The sequence below is a fragment of the Lepidochelys kempii genome, chromosome 2, assembly GCF_965140265.1.
Source record: "Lepidochelys kempii isolate rLepKem1 chromosome 2, rLepKem1.hap2, whole genome shotgun sequence".
Taxonomy (NCBI): domain Eukaryota; kingdom Metazoa; phylum Chordata; order Testudines; family Cheloniidae; genus Lepidochelys; species Lepidochelys kempii.
Window position 1 is genome coordinate 63,299,144 of NC_133257.1, and position 19,953 is coordinate 63,319,096.

The window sequence follows — 19,953 nt, forward strand, 5'->3', positions numbered from 1 at the left end:
GCACTATCTCTTTTGATTATGAATGTAAGAAAGTGTGATACAGTATGTTGTTAGTGCATTCTGATACGATAATAATGGGTTCTCTTTCTTTGGGATTAGTTTAAAATCAAGATAGGATAGCATACTCTCCAAAATACTTTTCCATTGTTTTAAAACGATGGTATATTGCACAGCAAACTATTTTTTAAAATAAACCACAAGGTTATAATTTGTTGATACTATAATAAAGCTGCATCATCCTGTTAAATTTTAAAAAGTCAGGAAAACATGAAGAAGAAAACAAGACTGAAAAAGTATTTTACTTGTCATGTTTTCTTTGGGCAATGGGAAACCTCACGGGCCCTGATCCTACAATGGACCTTCATGTAGATGGTCCCCTGTGCTCATTCATGGTAACCCCCATTGATTTCAGTGGGCTTTATAGAATCATAGAAATGTAGGTTATCTAGTTCAGAAGCCATCTAGTTCAGCCCGCTACACTGAGGCAGGACCAAGTGTATGCTGGAAGGTGTGCAGCGCTCATTGTAAAATTGTAGCCTTGGTTGTTAGGACTAACCTGATCCACCTAATTTAATCTCTTCTGCTTGAAGAAAAGCAGCATGCTGATATGTTAGCATATTTTCCACTTCACCCCCCTCAAGCTATTGATATATTGCCCTTTCAGATGGAACTATTTGTTCACTTTTTGCCATTAAAAGATATCTAAAGATGTATAGTTTTCAAAGTGCTTTTGAAAAGCATAATAAAGCTATATTGTATTTTTCATGAGTTATGCCAAATTAGTAAATGATTCAGATGACTGCAAAGTACCATGATTATGTCGCCCTCTACTGTTCAAACAATAGTTCGTTCTACGCTTGACCTCCCTCATTTTAGTCTACTACAAAAATAAAGTCTCTGACTTTTTAAAAAAACAATTGTAATCTCTCTCTCTCTCTCTCTCTTTTTTACAAGTAACCTTTGAGGCTTTCTATGTGCTTATCACTTGAAACACTGGGGGGAATGGCTTAAATTAACATTGAATATTAGTAGTAGGATCACAAAAGTACTTATCTGTATATGTGGTTCTTTTTCTTCTGTTCAGGTAGATATATTACCTTTATCATGGACCCATTCCAGTATGTTTATGTGATCAGAAATAGCAAGCAACTTGAATTTTATGAATTTGCTGATAAAATGGCGTCAAGAACTTTTGGCTATCCCTCTTTGTCAAATTTCCCAAAACTAAACGAAAATCTGCATCGAATATACCAATACCTGCAAGGCAAGCCTTTGGACATAATTTCTGACCACATGATGAAAAATCTCCAGCATATATTTGAATGGAAATGTTCACAAGCAACAGATTGGAAAACAGAAAAAATGTACAAGTTCTGCAGCTTTCTAATGTTTGAAGCCAGTTTTATAACACTATATGGAAGAGATCCTGCTGCAGATGGCCACAATGTTATTAGTGAAATCAGAGACAAATTTACCAAGTTTGATGCCAACTTTCCCTATTTAGTTGCAAACATACCAATTGAGTTGCTAGGAGTTACCAAGAAGGTTCGGCAGGAGCTTATACATCATTTTTTACTTCGGAACATGGCAAAATGGATGGGAGGGTCAGAAGTGATCCAAGCCAGAAAAGATATATTCGAGAAATATGAGCTGCTCCAAGATTATGACAAAGCAGGTAGGAAACTTATGAATGATTGCTTGTCTAAAATAAAATAATTTACTATAGACCTTTCAAATAAAAAGGCAAAATGGCGACCTTGAAATTTTTTATGTTCTTTCTAATTGGCTAATGATAAAATATTTTACTCTGAAACAACCATCTATGATAATTGATTTTTTTTTTTTTTTGGCTGAGGTGGTAAAACAAGATACTTAATGGTGATAATGAGAGAGATTATAACTGAGCTGCATTTACTTCCCTTCTCTTCTCCCCCCACCCCCATTACATTTTAAACTATTCTCATTAAGCAGAAAATTAGACTTCAGAAGCCTATTGGTCCTCATTAGCATTCACTGATCCTTGGCTGGGTCTGTGTCCTAACATCTTTTAATTAGCACACTGCAAATCTAATCAGTGTAATAAACGCTATTAATCTTCCTTTTCACTTATTTTCTCCCAGCACATCATCTTGCCTTCCTGTGGGCCTCTGTGGGAAACACGATTCCAGCTACATTCTGGGCCATGTATTATCTTCTGTGGCACCCAGAAGCTCTTGCAGTGGTGCGTGACGAAATTGACCATTTGCTGCAGTCAACGGGTCAAAAGAAAGGGCCTGGATATTGCATCCACCTCACCAGAGAACAACTGGACAGCCTGGTCTACCTAGGTAATTTATTTTTATCTGTTGTGAAGAAAAGAGGGTATCTTTCTGCAAACTCACTTTATCACTCATTTCTGTTTACTGAGAAGGTGGAGGACACAGCTGCTTAATTGACATAATAACACCCATTTACATCAATTATAAATTATGTAGTTTATAGCTGTAGATACTCTCATTGCATGTAAACATTAAAGCCTAGGTAATTAACTATGCAAAGTATGCAAAAGGCTAAATCGAAGCTTTGCAATTATTTGAAAAAAGTTTATTTGCCTATTAAGTTGTTTGATTCTGAGCATCTGCCGAAGTGCTAATGCATTTTGGATACTTCTGTAGTGTTTTGCCAAGAAAGGCCCTTTCCTGAACTGAATAAAAGTAGTTAGGAAAATCAATTTGTGCTCAAAATGTAGTTTACTATTTCCAAAACCAGATTTATCTTTAGATATTAAAAAAAGCTTGTTTTGTTTTGTGGCTGCCTCAGATGTGTGTGACTCCTAACCAAACACAAGCAGACACATCTTTGCAAATGAGAACCAATATTTTTAGTAATAAAAATGAATAAAACCTTGAAACAATATGGAGAGTCTTAAGGGATAGGTAAGAAATTAGTGTCTTCTAGGTCACTGATTCAAATGTGAACCATGTTAGTAGACATAGAAGGTTGTTTCCACCCAGTGACTGGACTGGCCTTTGTAATGAGTTGATGGTCTCTGTTCATTTCCTAATGCACAAACACCTACATCACAAAAGCTAATGGGTTTGACTTTCAGAGGGACAAATGGCAGTCAGGCACCTAACTCTTAGGCCACTGAAAATGTCTACCATATCCTTTGACACAATGCTCCATTGCCACCAATTGGTTATAGCATGGACAACCACTGAAGGAGAACATAGAGACTGAAGTTTCATTGAAGTTAATGGAACCACTTCTGTGCTTGAAATTGAGCATGTGCTTAACTGCCCTACTGGATCAGGGCCTGAATTGCTTTTCCACCCCTTGAAGAGATCCCTTCAGGTTAGTGTTGAGACACAATAGGCAGAACAAGATGGGAAGAGTTTTCATTCTTTGCCCACACTGTACTTGTTTTGCAAATAATAGAAGCCTCTATTCTCCAGGACTGTCTTATCTGGCAAGTGTCACAAACCTTACATTCACTACTTAAAACTGAGTTGATTATCATAGAACAAATGTAAAATTGAGTTTGTTTTTTCCCCCACCTTTTTGGTACAGACTGATACTCTCATCATACTGTATATCAGCTTAGAAAGTTGGCTTCATTATAGAGTTGCTGAAGTCTCGTGGTGAAGATTTACTTTTATAAATTGATAAAGAACATTTGAATGTCCATGGAGCACATGACTTTTCCAAGCATGTAATGTATGTTGTTTGGGAACATGAGTAGAGCTACTTCATACCAAGGTTAATAGGTGCATGGAAAAAGTTACCAGGGAAAGAAGGAGAAATTTTAAATGAGGTCAAAAGACAACTTATTGTGTGTTTGGAAGAGGAAACTGGGTGATATGGTGAAAAAACAGGAAGACTGGATGAAGGAAAAGGAAAAGCATGTTGGGCCAGACAGGCTTATCCTGAACTTAAAATGTATGTCCTAATTGTATGGTTAGCTTTTTAGAAATTAAACAGTTTCATAAAATAACTGTTTCATCATTTGCACCCAGTGCCATTACGTATCAAACCAATTTAAGTACCTCACTAAAACCATTTGATGCAAAATGTCTGAAGAACAGTTCAAAAACATTAAATATATCATCCAAACTGATGTTCCTTGAAACCTTATGGTACCTTAGTACCAGTCAATTTATATGTTTGGGTGGAAGTGAGGGCATCAGATTCCAACTCGGTCATTTTTGTAACAAGTTTGATAAATTTTCTGATCAGATGAAGCTGAATGTCCTATGAACAGAAGCCAGCTTTCAGTTCTTCTTTCACTTTAGTCATAAAAGAACAGATACAGTCCCACAAAACAACAATAAAAAAGAGAAAAATCCACATACAGCTAGGTGCATTAAATAAATGCTTTAATGAAAAGTGACTCTAGGCTAATAATACATATGGGAGGAATGGGGGGCTGATCCAGTATTGCTTGCACACCCAAAATTCCCAGCTGCTACACTGACAGTTTTGAGTACATAAATAAAGCAGGATCAAGCCCCATCTGTACATTTAGAGCATTCTAACCATAGCATCTGAGAACAAGCTTTTCCCTTTTCATCTCACCCTTTAACCCAGTGCATACAGAATTGGGAATTCATCCCTCTGTTCCAACATGAGTAAGAGAGACCAGGTGGGATTCTTGTATGTGTATCACCTTGTCATCTTGCACTTGTTATTCTTTTCCTGTTCTAAATGTTCTGATTCCTGCACCCGTTTTGTCTTACTGTAGCTATAAGGATCTTTGATTCCTCATAGTCTGGAGAAGAATTGTCAAGGTCTGTCAAAAGAAACATCTTTGTTGTGGTCAAATTTTCTTGTCTAGGGAACAGTATGGCTTGACTGACTGCTGAATCCATCATTAGATGTCTATAAAAACTAAGACCTGTCTCCAAATCAAAAGCCTTCCCCCCCCCCCAGGTATTTCTGGAACAGCACAATTTCCTTTTTGTCCTGACTTCTCCAGGAACCAGAATGTGCTTATTTGTATGTGCAGAGTAATTATGTCATTATGACTCACAATGGAGCTCTAATATAGTAAACAATACACAGTAATGGTATTTAGTACACATTTTGTTCCAGCTATGTTTTCCTTATTTAGTTTATTTTATAATTTTTACATTAATTCACATTGTGAAGTATTCTTGCCCCAGGACATTGCTGAATTCCAGATATTTGTTTCGAAAAGACAACTGCTTGAAAAATAATTGTATGTATATGAAAAGGTAGAAAAATTTAAAGTAGCTTAATACAGAGCCATGGCTGCAATGCAAGTGTTAAGCATGAAAAAAAGAGATTTGAAAAAATAAATATATTCCCTAGCATGTGCTGGTCAGTACTGCTCAGTTCTTAGTAAGCCACAGATATACTTGTTTCAGACATTATCATTTATGTTGGCACACTGTATTGCATGATGTAAATTATCACCAAAAATATTTGCATACTCAATAGCTATTTTTCTATAATACACTCTAATAATTATAGTGCCCTATTACTTGCTAACTGTTAGTATAAAATTAACAATCCATTATGCACAATAAGTTTTATAAAACATTTACAGATAGAGATCATGTTTAATTAAAATTAACTTGCATATGAAAGCCAAATGCACTAATGATTCGCAATGACCTTTTATTACCTGCAGTCCCTTGTTTTGGCTGGATGATTGACAGCTTGCTGTTTGGCTACCATGTTGTATTTCAGCTGACAAGACTTTTCATTTTAACTCAATTTGCCTGCCTATCACAAGCTGGTGGCAGGCCAGGCTCAAGTCACCCAGCTTTGCCTCAGCAGCTTGCTCTATTTCTCATTAGTACGCATTTATTCAGTGGAAATTGGAAGACAAATGCTTGAAGGCATGTGAACTAAGTATAGCAAATTAGGTTTAAAGACTGAATATTTATAAGTATATTGAAACAGTTTTTTTAAAAAAAAATCTAGAATGAATTGAGAGCTGAGTGCTAGCTTTGGTATAAGAGAAATGAAGACAGAAGTGGGAGGGTTCTAAGAATAACAATACTATGAGATGTCTCTCTCTTTATAGAAAATATGTAAAATCACTCTGACAACACCTTATCAACTAACAGCCTGGCTTCCCCTTTATGTAGCACTTGTACAATGAAGTTTAGCATCTCATGTGTATAAGAAGGGGAAAAAATGAGGGTCATGTTCATTTGCTGCTTGGTTATCCCTTGGTATGCTTTAAATTGCCTTGTTTGTTCAGCACCAGCACAGAAACAGATGTTGCTCTACCGTGCTGGATAATTTACTGTACCTCATGGTGCAAAATGGAAGGCCTCCCAAGCTACCCAGCTGGTCTGTCAGTAGCACTGGCTGGTGTCTGCTGAACTATGACAACTGCAAGTAAAGGCTGCAGTTTTATTGTGCAGTTGTCATTCTTCTCAATGTATAGCTCCGGCATTCATACGGGATTGTGGAAGACTGAGTGTCTATTTTTTCATGTTAGACTGCAAACCCATCTAAGCTCCATTCTCCTTTGATGATCATAATGTGACTCATTACTTTTGTCATCTAATGATTATCGGCATGATCGCTCAGAGCTAGAGCCAAGCTCGCCTTCCACACATAACTGGTACTGGAAGGTAAAACAGATTTGTCATTTACGATCTGACCGCTAAGCCACACTTTGTGCTCCATTATTGTGATTAACTTCTGCATAAGATATGCTTGCCCAATTGTCATTTGTGATACTGTGCAATGGGCACAGACTGCCATGCTTCCTGGGAGAATGTCAGCCAATAGGATGTGACCGTGTAGCTCATGATGTTAAATGTAAACCTGCTATTTCACAGCAGCAGGTCCATAATTATTTTGCTTTTCTTCTCCTCCTCCGTATTTGATTTCTTGGGTGAACAGTGTTGCTGCATATGTCAGCTACCATTTTCAAATTGTAGACTAAAATGGTGTTATCAGTTTCATTTTTCCAAGGATGGAGACAGCACAAGAGTGGAGGCTGGACCTTTTCTTTGTACCATGTAAAGTTTTGTTGCCAGAGCACTGCCAGTTGAAATCTATCGTGTCAGGTGCCTTGTGGCTATCCGCAGTAGAGGCCATATTCTGGAACCAGAGTTCTTTTCTGGCTTCGTCACCAACAAGCCGATTTGACTCTGCCTGATTATAGTAACGAAGGCAGTCCAAAAGAATATGCACAGACTCACTGTGCGTCACATTGAATCACAGCGCTGGCCACACAAAGCTGACCGCAGCCTCATTTCTTTAGACAAATGCACGCTTAAGGAAAAACCTCCTGCGAGAAAGCATCCAAGGCCACTTTATTTGCTATGCACGCTACACCAGATTTAATTTTTAGTGAAAGAACGTTTGTTATTATCTTTTTCAGATGTATCTATGCTGTGTAGCTACTGTCTGTAATAAACTAACCTTTGGGTGCTGGGATTATGGTGCCATGCTAAACACTTAGAGGAGGTTTATTTTATAATACAGAACATTAATACAGTCATAAATGTATTATCATATGAAACTGAAACGCTATTTTAGGCTATTTTTCACACTGATGATTAGAAGGAATCAAGTCGCATATTACAGCACCCATACATGCTGGTGTATAAATAGTCAGTTTTGATTACAAAGTGAGAGATGCAGCCCTAGACAGGAGCTACATGCTGATATGCATGCTATCAGAATGATTTATGCAAATTATGCATATTATTCCCAAAGGAATTCCTCCTCAAACTGCCAGGATAAATTGCCGGAAATTAGCCATAAAATCTGTCGTGCTAGGAGCCAAAGGTGAAGGCCACTGGGAAAGCAAGGACATTCAGCTTCTGGAGCCTTCGAGGATATGATGATGTTAGAAATCTTGTTTGCCGTAATACTGAGAAGAATGTTTTTTCTCATGATTCAATAAAAGTATTTTCTCTTTTAAAATTGCCAGGCAAATTGTTTACATTCACTCTGAAAATAATTGAAATCATAATTTGGCAGCATATCTTGTTGGATATTAAAAAAACCCTCAAAATACCTCAAAATTACTACATTATTAACAAGTTAAATGATTTTTTTCACAGTTCTTCTATTACAACCAACAGCTTTTGAAAGGCAGGCTAAATAGTCTTTTCAGTGCTTTGACTGGTATTTGCTCCAAAGTATATGGAAATGCATAACTCATTCATCTCTTTCGATTGTGTTGTTTTCAGCATGATGCCTGAATAATGGCTTTCCACCCAAAATTCACTACTGCCTAAAGCCAACAAGATTCCTCAGAACCATCAGTGAGAATTACATCTAAAGGTTCAGAATTGCAGCTTTTCCCCCAACCCCTCCGGGATAGTTTATTACCTCCTCGTAGCGTTAAGCTTGGTCGGGGTTTTTTTTAGCCTGCCCTACTGAACTTGTACCGATCCAGCAGCTGTAGCCATGTATAACTTCCAATCATCTTCCATATTTTAATGCTTTTCCCCCCTCTTTGTTTAAATGCAGAGAGCGCTTTAAACGAGAGTTTACGAATGTGCTCATCTTCCATGAACATTCGGATCAGCCAAGAGGATTATATTCTCAAGCTTGGAGGAAATCAGGAAGTCGGTTTGAGGAAAGGAGACTGGATAGCTCTTTATCCTCAAATTTTGCACATGGACCCTGAGATCTATGAAGATCCTGAGGTAAAACATTCAGCTGGTGCTACTCATCATACTTCGGGCACATTGCAGCAGCCGTGCTTTTTGTGATAGTTTTTTACTGCTGTTCCTTCTTGTGGAACAAATCTTCCTACTTTCAGATGTATTTTCTAGCGCCCTGTAGGTCAAAGGATTCATGGCCTGAAGAGAGAAATATGGTGATGAGACTGACTGCTACTGCTTTCAAAGAAATTGACAATTGCACATTGACTACCATAAACTTTAGGTTAAATGTGGGTTTTGTTTGGCAGTGGATCATTTGATACCCAAGAAGGGCTGAATAATAGAAGGTGCTTTAGACAGCAAATAATGTGGACCATTTAGCTAAGTGCCCCCAAAGCATCATTGACTCTCCAAAGCCCTGTAATAGCAGTGTCTTACTTGAGCCATATGCTTTTTCACCTCTCTTCATAGGGATTCACCCCTTTTTGGTCAATTATTATGATGTTGTGAACTTGAGATTGTAAAGCTGTTGCTCTGCGGTGAAGCTCTGAGGGTAATTGTGACATCTCCTTATATTTTTTTCTGAAGCTAGAGTTAATGAATATCAAAGACTGGAAATTAATCCACCCTGGCTCAGCCTTAATATGACTTCAGAAGTTCACCACCTGCATGCAAATTGAATAGTCATACTCTTGCATAGATTTTACTGAGGGAAGGATTGTTGTTGCTAGTCCGGTGTGCTGTATAGGAAGTGAGATTTTACAAAGCGAGACCAGTCAATGCCAACTGCATCTTACAGAGGTGGCAGTTTATAACTAAATTATTTCTCCTCACCTACCCCTCATTTTCTAAGGCAAGTGGTTGTTTATCGATCCTTCTCCTTTAAACACTTGTTAAGACAGTTGCAGATATATTCCAAATCATAGTTCAGCTTCAGAAGGGAAATTAGATTTGTTTACATATTTTTAGAAGATGATCGCTTGGATAAAACACACAACCAGTTTTAGAAGCGCTGCTTTCAGAAGTTTTGCTTCTCGCAGAATTTAAGAATAAAAACGTGTTTATTAAGTTGCAGGAAAAGAGCCAGATTCTGATGTCCTTATTCACATTGAATAGTATTGTACTCTACAAGTAGTCCTATTGAAGTAAATGGGACTAGTTTTGAAGTGTAAGGTGCGACTCAACATAATTGAGGATGTTGGAAGGCTGGCCAGAAGAAGAAATTAGAAATGGAAGTACTGCTATAGATATGAACACGATATCTCATGTCTTAGTAAAAACCAACTATCTGTCCATATACAAAAAAGGAAAACTCTATGTATAAAATTAGTAGTTGAGCACTTTTTGAAGTCTCTCTTACTAAATAATTGTCAGAATGTGATACCATGTTTCCATAGATGGAGTATATTTTCTCAATATCAAATCTGCTCAGCTTTCACAGTATCACTTTAGTTTATGTACTTTATCATTTTGATGGCAAATGAGTTATCAGTACGTTGCAGAGTACATTGATTTCAAAACAGAGACCCTCTCAAAAAGGGGGAAAATAACTTCTGTTGTGTTCTTGAATTTGTTTTGTGCACATCTGTTGAATGAGATGCAGACTGGATTTTATGAAAGAGCAGTCTTGGGATTGTCATATATTTGGGGAATATAATGGGTGAGGAAAGTTTTCTAGGAAAACAGGTAGCTTAGTGGATTAGTTCAGTATTAACAATTCACCTCTGCAGACTTTTATCTTAAATTCAGGCCATTGATGAAATTAACATCTTATGGTTAGGTATCATATTACATAACTTTAACCATGTGTTGGTGACCTCTTTCTCCACTCCTCAAAGCCTAAGTAAATGAGCAGCAATATTAAGTCAGGTTTCTGTAATGTAGTCAAGTGACCCTATAATTCCTACATAAATGAGCCTAAGCTTCAGTAAATGATCGTGTGTAAATCCTGAACAATGGAAAATCAATATAGGATCCCATATAGTAACTTCCCAAACTGAGCCATATATCTTCTGTGATAAAAATGGATTTAAATTCAGACACATGAATTTGGTCAGTTTCCATAATGATTTAAATAAATGCTATAAAGTTTCATAGACTGTCAGCTGGAATTTTACCTCTTGTTTCCACTTCTCAATTTTTAGTTTTTTGTTTTTTTGTGGGGGGTTTTCTTCCTCCTCATGAAGAAAAAAATCGTACCCTATAAAAATGTCTTTCTTAAAAACGCAGCTCCTTGCTGGAAAACCCAACAAAAGCCAATCCAAATTTCTGGGGACTGTGGATATCAGTACACATGTCACACCATTGTTTGCTCTCCTTGTTGGCTCCATTCTTGTTGTGTTAATAAGTTTCCTGTTTTCCTCAGTCCCTCAGACAACAAGTTTCTTGTCCAAGTTTCAGTCTTCAGCCTACTCACTAAGAAGGCATAGGGCTGGCACAGCACAGGACACCTCAATCTGTGATCCCAGCAAATCTAGAATCCTGTTTGTTGTGTTATCCAGTTGAGTTAAATGCTAAGGATATTACAGCTCATGTTTCAGAGGGCTAATAGTTACTCCTGATCATTGGAACTTGCATTTAAAATGTGATACTTTTAGAGAAGAATCATATTTTGGGCTTTCAGTATTCACAATATTACTTGAAATTGAAGTAACTTATAAGAAAAGTAGCACAGTTCTTTCTGAGTGGGATTTTCAAAGGGACTTCAGGGAGTTGATTTTTCATTGGAAGTTGAGCACCTAACTCCCTTAAGCCCCTTTGAAAATTCAAGCCACCTCCTGCCTTTTTTAAAAAATTATCTCCCAGTCTTCAGCATGTGAAGTCACATATCCTCCAGTATTGTATGTACTTGTTACCACTATGAAATGCTAGTCAGATCTTCTCATGGACCAGCCCAATACACCTCCACTGCTTGCTTCTCAAGATAGTGTACAGTCAGCCAGGAGGCCCTGCTGATCACAGTTTAAGAACCTCTAATCTGATAGGAAGAACAGGGTTCTGGTAGTCAGAAGTCTAGATTTCTCTACCATTGTTTCTTACTGATGTTCAAGAGCATTATGGAAACTGAGTCATTTTATTTTTCCATAGGACATGTATAGAACAGGCAATCAGAAAATGTACAGTATTATTATGTTAGTATTTTTATTAAAATTAATATATTGCAGTGTCTTTGGTCTCTCTGGCAAAGAGCTAATCAATCCACTTTTTTCCTCCATGGTATGGCTTGACCAGGAACCTGCCTGGTAAACTTTCTATGACTTTTTTTTACTATCAGCTGAGATGGTTTCTGTCTGAATTGCTTGTTCAAGTCTAACTTTCAAAAGCTTGCACTGTAGCAGATGTATGCTAACTGGCCAAGTGCTAATGAGTGACCATAAGCAGAAAGTGTTTTGTTATTTTCATTCAAAGCATACGTGACTATTTTTAAGACGTTTAATTCACCATGGACTGAGCTAAGATTGCCACATCTCCTTCATTCACAAACTCAAGTTAGCCCTTAACAATGACCCTGATACTAAAGGTCTTCAGAAAGGTGTTAAATTTATGGGACCTAAGATACTAGCTAAACTTATTGGAGTAAATTCTAGAGTACTTACTCTAGAAAAACACTTCCTGCTATGTTCACTTATTAACATGTGGCCTGCTTTGCACGCATCTTCCATAGCAAGCTATTGAAAGTCAGGTGTGAACAAGTGAGACAGATGGAAACTATCTTCAACTGACAAGAACACTGATCGTAAGTTATCAGGGCTAGTTCCTGAACAATCCACACCATGAGAGGGAAGGTGGGAGTTGCAGTAGATCAATTTTCTCCTTGCCAGAAAGAGCAAAACCGTTGTACCAATGGGATTTTGCCAAATTTTTCAAATTAGTAGTAGTAGTAATGTATGTAGCCTCCTGGATGTATAGGATGCTTCACAAACAGAAACTGTGCTCTTCCTGAGTGTCATTGTCCCTGCCTCAAAATGCCCATAATTAGAACAGAAGAAGGCTTTTCCTGCACTGGTTTGGACATAAATAGTCCCCTCTCTCTTCCGGTCACCTGGTGAGAATGGGTCCCCATGCTTACCAGCTATGAAGCTGCCATAGCAACTAACACACTCTCTAGCCCTTAAAGGGGCAGCACACCTTTCCCAACAACCCAGACAGTAGCCCCTGCCACTTAATGTGCAGTGAGGTCATTTGAAGATAGATAAAACTCAATTTAAGTGAACAGACTAAAAGGAGGAAGCTGTCAGTTCCTTGTCTTAGCTCTTAACTTACATCAGGGTTTTAGAAGCACCCTCTGCACCCTCTTGCAAATGAAACCACTCATGTAACTGCTCTGTTAATTTTCACCGTCTCTCTTTTATTTTCAGGTGTATAAGTTTGATCGTTATATAGAGAATGGCAAGAAGAAAACCACCTTCTACAAGGGGGGAAGAAAGCTGAAATACTTTCTGATGCCTTTTGGCTCTGGAATCAGCATGTGTCCTGGCAGGTTCTTTGCAATGAATGAAATGAAGCTGTTTCTGATTTTATTCCTGGCTTACTTTGACGTAGAACTAGTGGAAAAGAAGCCCATAGGGCTTGACAACAGTCGTATAGGCCTTGGTATCCTCTTGCCAGACTCTGATATTGCCTTTCGTTACAAGATAAAGTCTTTTTAGAAAAGTAAACTGCCTATTGCAGACTTCCCACTATTCTCACCTTTTTTGCTGTTTCCTGGCTGTGTATTTTCTTTTTAGAGAGGTTTGCTTTTTCCTGTTCTGCTTTCATCTCTCTCCTACTTGTGTATGTTTAAGTGAAGAGAGAGTAATGCTAAATGTCTTAGGGCTGGAGGATCACCTCCACAGACACGAGAGCAGGAGTGCCTGGAAATTGATAAGGGGGCATGGAAGAAAGCAACAACTCTGAGACATTCACCCTGCACAATACCCTGAGCCAATAGAAGTCATTAGTTGCCATTCCACACTACACTTTCTCTCCTGAGGGGGAAATATCGTAATCGGGGTGGCCGGTGGCTGCATGCCTTTGTAACCCACATTAACTCAATGTGCGCCTCTGTCCTCCTCTAGTGGCTGGACCACATGAGAGATTTTTGTCCCCTCTGCTGCCCTGGTGCTCAAATATTTGGTCCTTTAACTCAGTTCATAGAGGCTCAGCCTTTTAGATCTAAAGGTCTCGGGTTCAATCCACAGACAGTTGACCCATCTGGACGTGTCATTACACTTGCTCAAGGAAACCTGCTGCCCAAGGATAAAAGGGACCTGGAGAGCAGTGTGGTGCAGAAAGGGGACTTTTTTTATTCCCACCATTCCCAAGCACCTTTCCCTTCAGCAAAGCATTCACTAGAAACCACACAAAATCTGTCTTGCTGGTTTTCTGGGCCCACTTTCCTCTCTGATGGATTTTACTCTGGGAGGGTCCAGTGTGACCTTTGATGACCCCCAAAATTTATGATTTACAGTGAGTGTTCCATTGGCCCCTCTTCCATCTAGGCATCCTTGCACTACAGAAAAGCCTTGGAGAAAAATACTAGTGTTTTTGTTTAGAAGACCGACTTCAGTGAAGTGCTGGATTGGGCTCCTGGGAGCCCTTGCTTAAATTATACTGCCAAATGGAAAGGAGAGTGAATTGCTATCAATAGAGCTAACTTTTTTTTTTTTTAATTCCCATGGAGAGTATCTCCTCAGATCCTTCTCGTCTCTCCCCATCCCCCCCCAAAAAAGGTAAAGTAACCTGCACCCCATTTCAAATCACACTGTTCTACACTATCAGTGTATTCGGTATATTTTTCAGGAACAAAAATATAAACAATTCCATCAAATGCATTTACTGGTAAATTGTTCACCTAGTGGTGCTGCCCCTGTCTTGGTTATAGCTATTTTCATGTAAACAGAAAAACAAATGAAGTGGTCCTACTGCCATCCCCTCCCTGAGAAATCCAACCTCTGGTAAATGGGGTTTATCACAAGCTAATGGGGATATGATTTGTAGGAGTATTTTGTTATTGTCCTGGCAGCATTTCACTGGCTTAGGAGTACTTTTTGAAATTCAACAGTTTGTTACTTATGCAACACGAATCAGTAATCTGAATCTACTGCTGTTATAGGGCCTGATTCAAACTCTATTAAAGTCAGTGGGAAGCTTTTGTTGACTTTAATAGGGTTTGAATCAGGCCCATACTGTCTACTGATTTATCTGAGCCACAACACTACATTATTTCACATTTAATGTGAGCCTGTTTAAAATGACACCATCATCTTAAAAATGAGACTTCAGCCTACTAGCATTACCAGTAATATATTTTGGATTGTTACAATTGAAATAGATTAGAGAAGAAAACAGAATTGTTTGGCTTGTTTACTTTGTGCGTTTGACAGCACTTTGTATTTGCCAGTTTCTCCTGTTGTCTTTCACACACACAAAAAAGAAGACATTTTTCAAACTCTAGAAAAATATGATTGCAAAACCACAAAAATTGGTATGGGAATTCCAGGACAAAAGTAACACCTAAAACTACTTTTAACTGGTTTTTAAAAAGATGACTAATTTTCAAGTTGATGGTGTCATGTAATCTGTGTTTAGAACTAGAATACTATACCTACAAACTGTGAAGTGGTCTGTATCACTGGCTCCTGTTTGAGATAACTTCCCCTACCTCCACATTCCTGATGGTTCAAAAGACAGTTAAAGTGCTAGGAATTTGAGTAAAACTCTGTGTGACTAAGACAATTTTAGAAATCTAAAAGCGGGATTTATTTACAGAGAGGTGACTTCTAATGAATGCCATTTTTCCCTAGTCTTTTACATATTTCAAAGCTGTGGCCTAAATAATGTTGTGCTACTTAAAGAATATTGCTAATTGTACAAGAAGCTAACAACTTCAGCCTCACGCATATCCTACAGCCTCTGGAAATTGTTCCCACATCAATTACACACAGTTTCTTACTGATTCTACATTCCTCCTTAATATACCTCCTCTGGGCCCAAATCTGAGCCTGCTTTTTGCCCTTAGCCTTTATGTGGTAACCCCATACAACCGTAGAAATGAGCTGTGGACTGATCTTAGGGAGAGCTGAACTAGTTGTAAGTGGGACCCCAGGGTTCTGCTTCATAAATAAGCTCCTCAGTACTCAGTACTCATGCACATTGTAGGCCCCTCATTTCCCTTTTTTCTCTCCCAAGCTGGAGACAGGGCCAGAAAGCCAGAGGTCACTTCATGTGAGCAGTGCCTGCCCTGAAGATGTGTTCCACCATACAATTATCATTTATAGAAGTTAGACTGGAAAGAGGTTGGAGAGCCATGCCAGCACATAAATACTAGTTTAGGGAACCAACCTCTGCTCAGTCCCATGCCGGATTTGCATTGGTCTCTGTAGTTGCAAAGCTAATTTACTGCTGGGCTGTTTTAGCTACATGGATGTGAGCAGAGACACAACTTGTCCCATAAACATTCATAGACACTCTCCTGAGTTGTAATTAGTGACTCATGTGGAGTCAAAGAACACAAAAGGAATTGTGGGAAGTTATCTCAGTGTTTTTGGAACAAGTCATTTAGAACTAAATTCCCAAGCGTTCATTCATTTTTAGTGCCTCCTTTTTAAGTGCCCTAAATTGACAGCACCCAAGGCTTAGTGTTCAGAGGTGCTGAGCACCCACAACTTCACTTGACCTCCATGGAAGCTGTAGATGCTCTGAAAAATAGGCCGAAGGTGTCTCCCTCCAACTGAGCACCAAAGCTAGTGGACATTTTTTTTAAAAGTAAGCCTTAATTTCCTGTGCCTCGGTCTTCCTCATCTTTAAAATGGGGGAAATCTTTCTTTGCTTTGCAAAGCACTTAAAGACCTATGGATGAAAAGCATTATGTAAATACTAAGGACTAGTATTATTTGTTGTTTATGCCTGAGGCCATTTAATTATTCATGTAAACTATATCCCCAAAATCAGCATCACTAGAAAGACTTTCAAAGATTGGCACATCTAAGCTCCCAGGCCTCTGGGAAGAAAATTGTTTTTGTGAGATGTATTGAATGAACATTTTCTCTTCATATATAATATCAATACTACCTATGGTATTGGAGTATACTTATATTAAATGGGCTTTGCAGTTGATTAAATGCCTTAAGTTTGCTTCAACATTTAATCAACTGCAAAAGCTGTTTATTGCTTGTATACTCCAGCTCAATAGAATAAAATTTATTTTTATATACAGCCTTTCATATTCAGGTTAGTTACTAGTGTAGTGACTCTGTAGGCAAACATCGCAGCTATTCTATATTCAGCCGTTGCTCACAATCCTCTTGGATGTAAGAACCTGTTTTATTGAGAGAGAGAAAATGCTGACATCATTACCATGTTGACTATAGACATTATTGCTTAAATGTAAGCTGTGAAATGTCTCATGCCACAATTATGATAAATCTTTCGTTGGCATTCCATTTTGAAACAAATGTGAAGCAACTGTGAAAATAAAAGTAGGTATTTGTTTTAAACCTAAGACCTTCTTTGACTCATACTGTGCTTTTAGGATTTTGAATTAGAGTATAACTTGCTGTAGCATAATTTAGTAGGACATACTTGGACAGTGCCAAAAGTGAATGAAAAACATTACTAGTTTCAGATTAATCACTGATCAGTAGGTATAAATATCTATTCAGAAATAAAACAAGTATATACAAACAAGCAAATAAAAATCTAGCTGTATCTTAAAGCATCAGGTCACAAGTAAGAAGTTGAGGCACAGCCCTGCAAGGTGCTGAGCACCCTCTCCATATTTACCCACTTTAATAGGAGTATAGGGTGTTCTGCATCTCACAGGATTGAACACTTGATTTGAGGTAAAATTGGCCTTAGCTTTTGCTAAATAACCAAACCTAAACCAGGCAGCGAGAGTCCCTGCTGAACAGACTCAGATCTACCCAGGCTGTATCGAGAATCTAGTCGCCTAACACTGGCTATCCAGAGCTGGCATCCCCTAGTAAGATCCCATCCTCTGACTTTCTACCCATGCCTAGCAATGGCGCAACCTAGTATTGTGGCCTTCTCATAAGAGTGCCTCACATACTCCAATCCACTGCAAAGAGCAAACCTCATCTTGCACATGTTAGTAGGGTCAAGCCCTGCTGAGAAGTATGTGTGAGAGTTGAGGAGATGGGGCATTTCATCTGGCTGCTCCTCTGGATCCTGCTTTATTAGAAAGACTGACTGGACATAACCCCCAGGAAACTGGGTCATATTGACCATGGCCAGTCCAATTAGATGTCTGCGTAAGTGACAGCCACTGGATCAGACAGAATCTGAGGGCAGTAAGCCTGCCCAGAACAGACCATTTGGGTTCAGAGTGGGTGAGTGAAAGCTTAGGACCCACATTCCCCCCGTGAACCATGTCAGTCCACAGTCTTTGGGCTTGAAGTGGACACACCCACATGATTAACTCCGACATGTTCTAGTTGGCTTTAGCCAGACCTGAAGCCACCCAGGAATGCTAGAGTTCCATGATTGCTGCATGGGACAGGGAGCAGCGCAAGCCTGTAATCCCATCAAATGTTTCTGGTGAGAACCTAAACCATAAAACCAGCCCTTGAGTAGCGTTCAGTGTCACCAGAGCCCTAAGATGGATATCTGGTCATATACGTACAGACTGTTTCATTGCGTACAATGTGGAATTGCCATGAATCCTTCTTTTAAAAAGTCATGTTTTTTTGCTCTTTTTTTACCCTGTTCATTACCTCCCTGAAAGGCCTTGCAATGTCATGACCATCCCTCCCACAGACCTAGTAGGGGTGGATAGGACTCCTTACGTATGTCAGGCCGGGAGGTATTCAGGTGCCACTCCAGCCACTGGAATCGCAATGTTGCTCCCCTTTGTGGTAGAAAGGTGCACTGCCCAATCCTTTTAAAAAGTGAAGCTGCTGATCAAGAACACCCTGCCCATGGTTGTGCCAGCTGCCAAAACTCACTCTCCCATGCCCCAGCAGTTCATCTTTTTAAATATAAAATTAAAGTTCAGTTCCAGTGCAGCGACTTGTGGGAGCTGCTGGAAGACTCCGTCTGACTTTTAAAGTTAACATTTTTTTAACAAGTGAACTCCTCATGAACCAATGTGAACACTAAAAGGTGAACCTTATTGTTATGTATGGGTAGTATGTGCTCTTTCCTGTTCGGTACTTAGCAACCTTGTAAGCAATTGTACAGTCCTGTTTGAAAGGATTACAATGCTTCCCTGTATGATTATATGAGTAGTTATGTGTAATTGTTTGCAAATTAGATTTGGCTACATTGCCATGTCTCTAGCAATGTGCTTTAATGTACTAAAAACCACGTAAGAAATGTGCATTAGTTTACTTTTTTAAGTCATATTGTATTACACTACTCTCAGAATTGTTATTTTTTTATGAGTAATCACTGATCTTTGTACTTCATTTGTAGGGGTAGAAATGATATTTTATTTCATTATTACTGAATATTTGGATGTTTAAAAGATTGTCAATTGGTCTTAATTCCGTAAACTGACATGTTGTAAATAGATGCACAAAGTTCAGATTCTCCTTTAATAGTTAATGTCCATCATTAAGGTTTTTAGACTGAATAAGGTACATCTGTGAATTTCTGAGCAAGAAAAGTGAAACTTCATGTACTTTACTAATCTGACCTTTTATGTGAATTTTGTATTTCAAAAGATACAATAAAATTGAATGTATCTATTCACATATTGAATGACTTTCCTTGTCCGTCCCTCCCCCCTCACACCTGAACATACATACATTTATGCAATACCACAGATATTGCTTTCATTTAAAAAAAACCTGACTTATGTAGAGTATGGCATTCTGTTACTTGACCATGAAAGATATTTTTAAAGAGAAAAAAGGTGAGTCTGTGTTAAATTATGATAATCACTGTGCATTTGTTAAAATACTCAGTCCATTTAATCTTGCCCGTCTTAAACCGGTCCTGAAGAGAGAGTAAAGGAAGGAGATATTTCTGCAATGCTTATGGCAAACTTGAAAGGTAGTGTGAGTGGGTGCAACTCCGCCATTAGAGTCATTTCCAAATGTGGCCCTCAGTCTTTGATTCCTATCTACCTCTGAGTACAGCAAAATGCATAACAAACCATATAAAATGTTCCAACCTCAAAAGGTCATTAATACAAATTTTTAAAAAATGAAATGTGGCTGTTGATGTACACCTGGCAAAATATGCCCTTGTACTCGGAAACTTAGCTTTTCTAAGAATCACTTGCAGTTGCTGGAATTCTTCAGTTAGCTCTCTGATATGCAAGTCAAACATTGATGAGGACATTGTCTTTTGCTTCTTAATCCATAGATATTTTTAACAGGCGTAAAAGTGTGGGTTTTTGGAGACTTATTTAGCAGAAAGCAGA

The 19,953-nt window shown here is 38.5% G+C and overlaps 1 protein-coding gene across 2 annotated transcripts in view; it reads left to right on the forward strand.

Moving 5' to 3' along the window:
- The window catches only part of CYP7B1 (cytochrome P450 family 7 subfamily B member 1), a 193,591-nt gene extending 174,314 nt beyond the window's left edge, over positions 1 to 19,277 (forward strand). For both annotated transcript variants that reach the window (XM_073331022.1, XM_073331023.1), the window contains 4 exons: positions 1,085 to 1,675; positions 2,121 to 2,327; positions 8,449 to 8,627; positions 12,944 to 19,277. In XM_073331022.1, the coding sequence (XP_073187123.1) occupies positions 1,085 to 1,675; positions 2,121 to 2,327; positions 8,449 to 8,627; positions 12,944 to 13,234 (1,268 nt within the window). In that variant the 3' untranslated portion in view covers positions 13,235 to 19,277. The remainder of the gene's footprint in view (positions 1 to 1,084; positions 1,676 to 2,120; positions 2,328 to 8,448; positions 8,628 to 12,943) is intronic.
- Positions 19,278 to 19,953: the final 676 nt, after the last annotated feature.